The following is a 6,542-nucleotide window of genomic DNA, read 5'->3' on the forward strand; positions in this document are numbered from 1 at the left end:
GTGCAAATAGTAAATTATGAAAGGTCACGCCTTTTAGATAACTATTTTAGCAATAAATTTAAAGTCACGCCTTAATGTAAATGATAAGCATTTGGAAGTATTTTACTTTCAAACTATTTACTTTTTTTATAAGGTCAGTTTTAACTTCTTTGAAATAAATTTTCGTTTTTTAGGGAGTTATATATTTACGAGTGCTTTTATAAGCACTAACTTTCGCATATTACTACACAAATCAGTGCTAATCAGAAATTTAAAATTTATGACTGAAAATAATGAAAATGGATCTAAATTTTCACGCGATCTTGAGTCAGGTGGTTCTCAAGAAACCACATACCACCTGCTTTAGCAACGCAATTCTTTTGGGAATTTCTGCCCTTCACTTTCGATGTCGCGATTTAAAAACTTTGCGTCATTAAAAACGACGCTTTGGTGTAATGAAATAAACCTGAAGAGACGTTTATTAGTGGTCGTTTTCGAAATTTTTAATTAACGAAACAAATCCCTTCAAATTGAAATTGGGTGAACATAAAAATTTGATAAAGAAAACATTTAGACCGTCCGAAATAATATTTATCCTTTTAACTTTGTGTATAATAAAATAAACAATTCTTGTTTGTATGAAATAAAGCCAAACAGAGTTTTATTGTTATAGAAACTGTGAAAGTATATCACGACTTTCAATAGAAGCACTATTTTTCTCATCGATCTGGAATCAAGTAAGATGACCAAATACTCGTCCCACTCTTTAATTAAAAGAAATGTGCTAATTTATTGTTGCATACGTTTGTCCTAATGGTGTCTTTCCTAAGAAATCCATTAGAGCTATTTGCTGTATCCTCGTCCTAGGTTGGTGAAAATTGACTCAGCTCTAAATCGGTGTTATTAAATAGCTGTTATTGTATTCAACAGTTATGTAAACCGCTCCAATTAACACGTCTAAACAGTTCAAGCACATTTTAATGTCACATCTTCACACCTAGTCGCAATCCCGCCATGGCAATTCACAAACATGTAATTTCTGTCGTAACTCTAGTACTAGTAGTACAAAATAGTGCCGATGATAAGTTCAGGTATCCAAATTGGAAGTTTCATTTTTTGCCTGGAACTGCGATGGGGGTAAGAGTATATTTCCAGAATTGACAGCATCCAAAATTTTGATTTTAGTTGTTCATGGCAATCGCTGTACCTTTAGATTTACCAAATAAAAACGCCTATTTGGCGTACAATTTCGAAGCGAATTACCCTCTCCCTGGAAATCAGACGTATTTCGAGTACCCTCCGTTAATCCAGCGAAGAATTGACCGGAAGTTGATTTACACAGCTTTGGAGACAAAAATGGAGTCGTAAGTTTATCAAGTTGTGTGATAGTTGATTGACTTGTGTTATCAGGAATGGGTATCCCGGCCGTGCCTGCTTACTACGGACGATTTGTGAAGCGGCTCAACACAGTACACAGTACGCAAATGGCATTTTAGGTGATATTATACATTTTGTCTTCACGTAAGTGTCTCAACAGAATCGAGTTTGGTTAATTAGCGGCTTTCACAGGCCATCAACTTCTAACAATACTGGACTACTATCGGTTTATGAAGAAGCGGAGAAACAAGGAAGTACGCAAAGTGATTGTAGAAAATATAATAAAAATTGTACAGTTAGTTTCCTAGATCTAATTAGTTGGATAGGACATTCGGTGTAATGAAACTAATGAAAGACAGTTATTTTCAATAAAAATTTATTTCACTTCCAAGGCAATAGAGCACATGACACATATACCTACACTTAGTCTGTTGAGCAAATACTGTCGCCAAATAATGAATTTTATTGCCTTGTATGACCCACATGATGCAAGGGCAACGGTTTGATTTCTACAGGTAACAATTAAGTACTTTATGTATAGTACACGGATATTAAGCAAAAATTAATTAATAAAAAGATGGTACGCCCCTGACTAGACTAAATGCAAATCAAGATTGAGGAATGTTCATCTACCTTATTAATACCCAATACGGAACCCCAGCTTATTTTTTGATTTTAAAAGTCGCCGCCTGCCTCAACCTCGGTGAAAACGCCTTTAACCCTCCCGAACACGTCATCGGGGGATTTGGTAGCGTCGATATTTCTAACCAACCCTCTCTCCTCATAATATTTAACAATAGGTTGGGTTTCTTGAGTAAAAGTGTTAAATCTTTTTTCTAAACTTTGAATATTGTCATCTGAACGGCCACTGCCAGCAGCGCCGCGTCCCAAACACCTGTCAACACAAACCTGCCAAAAAATCAAACTCTGAGTCACAAAAAGCAAGCAAAAATTACCTCTTTCGGGCAATCAAAAAATAAAACAAACAACAATTTCACATTATCAGCGAGTGTTTTATTCCAGCCGTCTAAATTATTTTGGTTCCTTGGGAACCCATCAATGAGGAATTTCTCCTTGCCCGATTTTTTCATCGCATTTTCGAGGAGGCTACACGTGATTTCCACAGGAACTATTTTACCCTCGCGGATGTATGTTTCAATCAGTTCCCCGTACTTGGAGTCGGGCTTCGCCCTCTCCTCCCGCAACAAATCCCCCGCTGATAAATGAACATACCCGAAAGTCTACAAAAGACGTGTTATTATAATCTATTAAAAAAATTTGACTCACATCAACGATTTTCTGGCACTGTGTCCCCTTACCCGCACCTGGAGCCCCCAAAACGAAAATCACTTTGGGTTTTGCCATGTTCAGGAGACTTCTGCCAGCTCGGAATAAACTGCTTACCATAAAACTAAAATTTTAATCAGATTAGATAAATCGATGAGATTTTCTAGAGTGGTTTTGCAGTTTAATACAACATAACCTGGAGGAGATTTTTGTATTAAACCTCAAAAAATTTTCGGTTTTTATCAAAGAGAAAAAAAAATGATTACCGAAAACTTTTTTGTAACAATTGTTTTTTTTATAAATAACGGAGTATCTGATAAGTTACAATGTGTATAAAAATATCAATAAAACGGCCTTGAAATCCTGTCACCGCGACATGGGCGCCACCTGGCCAGCGCGGGAAATTTAATACTATTGATCTTCACCGCATATATTTATTTAATGTATTGCAGGTTGCAAACAGTTTTAAACAAAAAAAATTAAAACTGAAACATATTGGGCGATTGGAATTTAAAGCGGTAATAAAATTAAAACATATCCTTTAACAAAACTTACAATAAGATGTTAGGAGTTGATAATTAGCTAACAATACCATGCCAAACTATCCCTAACTAAGCTGTATCTTTTGTTGTCTTAGTATTTAACATTTCACTTAGCCGCTGTAACAGTAACATCTTAATTGAAAAACAGATTGAAATAAAGATGAGTTTCAGTATCGCTGTACCCACGCGGATTGTTATTATTACAATGAGTTTTAAAAAAATTCTTTTAAGTGCTGTGTTTTTTCTTAAATTGCAAATGTTAAACGCCGATGATTCTTTCACATTTCTTAATCCAATACGATTTCCGTATGGTCCAATTCAAGGACCTTTTATGGGGGTAAGCGTATGAAGTTTTTACTTTTTAGCCAATTTTTTTTTTATTGCAGATATTTTTAGCCCTTTCTCTCCCTTTAGAAATCCCAGATTACAACGTATTTTTCTCTTATAATTTAGAAGCCAATTATGAATTACCCCAAAACGAGACAGAATTCACCTATCCCCCCTTGGTTTCAAAAAGATCATGGGGTCGAAAATATTTCTACGATATTTTGGAATACAAAATGAAATCGTAAATATCAGAATTCTTTACTGTTAACACCGCAGTTGAACGTTTCGCCCCAAGGGGGCGACACTCTTCTCTTTTAAATTTATTAATTATTTTGATTTTTTTTTAGACATGGTTATCCAGGGAAAAATTGTTTGTTACGAGCCATTTGCGAAACGTCACTTTACAGTTCGGAAAATACCGGTATTTTAGGCGATATACTGCATTTATTGTTGACGTAAGGCCGTCAAGTAAATACAACATGCGAATTGTGCTAATTTTTGTATTTTAGTCCATCAAGTTCAAAAGATGATGTTCTCGAGGACTATCGAAACGCTGAACAATACGGAAAACGTCGAAAAAATTGTAGGAAATACACAAAAAAGTGCACAATTAGTTTTTTAGATTTAGTTAGTCAGATCGGACATTACATTGTAAATAATTAGTGGGAAAATCAAATAAAAATATATTTATAAAGAGATAATTAAGTGTAGTCATTGAAATTCATTCTATTATTACCGATTTTTAAATCGTCATTGGAGTGACTTTAATTATTAGCCGCATGTATTGAGATATATTATTACAGACTTTTATTATAGAAAAAGTTTGACAGGTCTCGTGGTACAAAAGCTTATTATTTAATTTATTTTTCATTATTTAAAACAGCAAACAAATTTTCGAAACATTTTATTTCTAGAAATAATCTCAAGTGACTTGCGTTATTCTAAGATAATTTAATACATCAGAAATGCCGCTGCGATATGATATGCCCAGAAATGAAATAAAGCATTTCTCAATTTGTACTTAATTCGATAAATAGAAAATAAGATAACAATTTTAGTGAATATGCTTTGTGTGAAGAGGAGGCTGGTATTTCCTTTTTGGTGTAACAATTGTGAATAGTTCAATCATTTCCTGTCTTTTACAACCGAGCTGTCAAACACAAGTGGTGACTACGAATTATTTCTGGATTACCCAAGCCCTGTGTACGGCTAATTTTGACATTTATACAAGTTTTCTTCACACCTAATTGGTTCCTTTATCCACAATTTGTTTGTCCCAAAATAATGAAATTTTTTTGATAAATACATTTACACCGAATAACCTCCCATGTCTCCATGTAAACATTTCTAAAGATATCTAAATCGATCTTAATTCTTTTGTTAAGAACCCTACTTAAAAGTGAATTGTCACCACTTCATTCTTGGTGACCACCACATTTGTGTATTTAGCTTACCCCTAAGAAAATAAAGGTTCGGTTTTATGGACACGTAAATATTGCAATTGTCAAGTCAACAGAATGAAATCAGTTTTGTTGGGGTTAATGTTTTCTCAAAAATATTTTGAAAAATCGACAAAAGGCTACGCGATAAAATTATTTCAACCGTTTTAGACACGCCGATAATTTTTATATTCCAAGATTGCAATATATTAAGTACTTGCCTCATTGGAAATAACGCTGCGAAATTCTTCATCATTTTAGGAATAAACTGGCTTGGATGTGATGTGCCAGACAGTGGATTTTTCTGGAACAAAAATGAGGTTAGAAAAAACTTTGAAGGGTTACCCTGACTGTTATTTCTACATCTTACTAATATGTGATTTTGGGGGTAACCACATTATACATACATTTTAAAGAATGATGTGTAACATTCGTGAGTTTGTGCCATCCAATTCCTCGTTCCCAATTCCATTCTTCTGTTTTTGTAAAAGACATGTAACTTCTTCCTGTTCCCGTCCATCACATGGGAAGAGTGGCGACGCCACCGGTGTCTCACTCACGTTTCGAAAAATATAAACATTGGAAACCCGGTCAAGACTTTTCAAGAAAAAGTACATATACCTACTACACTTAGAAAAAAGCGTTTGGAATAACAAAACTGACATTAATACAAAATACAAAATAAAATTAATATGAATTTGATGTAAATTTCTTACATTGTTTTCACAACGCCGAATTGTGGCAGGTTTACACAATAGAGTTACAATTTATTCAAAAATTGTTTTTTGCGTTCATAAATTAATTTTTTCTAATTTGCGTTTCTAATATGTTTTTCTAATTTGCGTTTATAACACGTTTATTAACGTCTCTCAGTAGAAGTCGTTTATGGCTATCTATAAAAGCACACTATACAGGGTGCTGCATTTTGGATGTCCGAATAGGGAATCTCCGAAACTAAGAAGTTTAGCCAAAAACGAATAATACATTCTGGGGCTCATTTTTTGAGAAAATAATATTGGTTAAAACCGCATCCGCATATCGTCTTTTGTTTTCGACTTATAGACAAAAATTGACATTTCAGCGAAATCTAAAAAAGTTCATATCTTCGTTATTATAGAAGACACAGATTTGAAATAAAGACATTATGTAGGCACTTTTTTACGTAGAATTTAATAATGTAGTTAACAATTTTTTTCAATTGTTTGTTTTGCCGTAATAAAATAAATTTGTATTTTTTTAAATGGGAATCATAGATGATTATGTCATATTTAAAAAGCTTGTTTTTTTCTTATCTAAAAATATATATTTGTAACAAATTATTATAATACATTTATAGCAAAAAATTATCTGATTTTTGTTGGCAGTTGGCCATGAAAAAATGTTGCATCTTCAACTAAAAGGATTTAAACTACATATATTATTCAACCAGTGTCACTAATGAAAGAGTTTTCTAAGTACTAAATAATGAAAAAGATGCAAAATAAGTCGTAAATCAACTTATTGGCGACTAATAACATTTCTTTGTTTTTAAACAAGCTAACATTACCATTGTAACTTCTAGTGACACATAGAGTGTTGTAAAAAAAGCCGC

General features: G+C 33.4%; 3 protein-coding genes across 6 annotated transcripts; 2 read left to right on the forward strand and 1 right to left on the reverse strand.

Annotated features, from left to right (window-relative positions):
• Window positions 1–559: 559 nt before the first annotated feature.
• Window positions 560–1,771, forward strand: LOC123006250. 2 transcript variants are annotated; one of them, XM_044400584.1, is made up of 5 exons: window positions 560–846; window positions 910–1,116; window positions 1,165–1,343; window positions 1,390–1,500; window positions 1,549–1,771. In XM_044400584.1, exons 2-5 carry the CDS (start codon window positions 994–996, stop codon window positions 1,694–1,696), a joined length of 561 nt encoding a protein of 186 aa, XP_044256519.1. In that variant the 5' UTR covers window positions 560–846; window positions 910–993; the 3' UTR covers window positions 1,697–1,771. The 2 variants fall into 2 exon arrangements, with proteins under 2 accessions (XP_044256519.1, XP_044256518.1); XM_044400583.1 differs by having other exon boundaries at window positions 560–1,116.
• Window positions 1,717–5,481, reverse strand: LOC123006248 (UMP-CMP kinase). 2 transcript variants are annotated; one of them, XM_044400578.1, is made up of 5 exons: window positions 5,359–5,481; window positions 5,173–5,255; window positions 2,644–2,767; window positions 2,313–2,597; window positions 1,717–2,265 (listed from the first exon to the last, which is right to left on the reverse strand). In XM_044400578.1, the coding sequence occupies exons 2-5, from the start codon at window positions 5,205–5,207 to the stop codon at window positions 2,032–2,034; spliced, it is 678 nt and encodes a 225-aa protein (XP_044256513.1). In that variant the 5' UTR covers window positions 5,208–5,255; window positions 5,359–5,481; the 3' UTR covers window positions 1,717–2,031. The 2 variants fall into 2 exon arrangements, with proteins under 2 accessions (XP_044256513.1, XP_044256515.1); XM_044400580.1 differs by lacking the exons at window positions 5,173–5,255; window positions 5,359–5,481 and adding an exon at window positions 2,910–3,026.
• LOC123006249 lies at window positions 3,148–4,175 on the forward strand. Of its 2 annotated transcripts, XM_044400582.1 has the most exons (5): window positions 3,148–3,161; window positions 3,357–3,522; window positions 3,572–3,753; window positions 3,860–3,967; window positions 4,022–4,175. In XM_044400582.1, the coding sequence occupies exons 2-5, from the start codon at window positions 3,391–3,393 to the stop codon at window positions 4,173–4,175; spliced, it is 576 nt and encodes a 191-aa protein (XP_044256517.1). In that variant the 5' UTR covers window positions 3,148–3,161; window positions 3,357–3,390. The 2 variants fall into 2 exon arrangements, with proteins under 2 accessions (XP_044256517.1, XP_044256516.1); XM_044400581.1 differs by lacking the exon at window positions 3,148–3,161 and having other exon boundaries at window positions 3,217–3,522.
• Window positions 5,482–6,542: the final 1,061 nt, after the last annotated feature.

Source organism: Tribolium madens, unplaced genomic scaffold (assembly GCF_015345945.1).
Source record: "Tribolium madens isolate multiple individuals breed KSU strain unplaced genomic scaffold, Tmad_KSU_1.1 Scaffold_2;HRSCAF=44;Tcas5.2_LGX, whole genome shotgun sequence".
In the NCBI taxonomy this organism is placed as follows: domain Eukaryota; kingdom Metazoa; phylum Arthropoda; class Insecta; order Coleoptera; family Tenebrionidae; genus Tribolium; species Tribolium madens.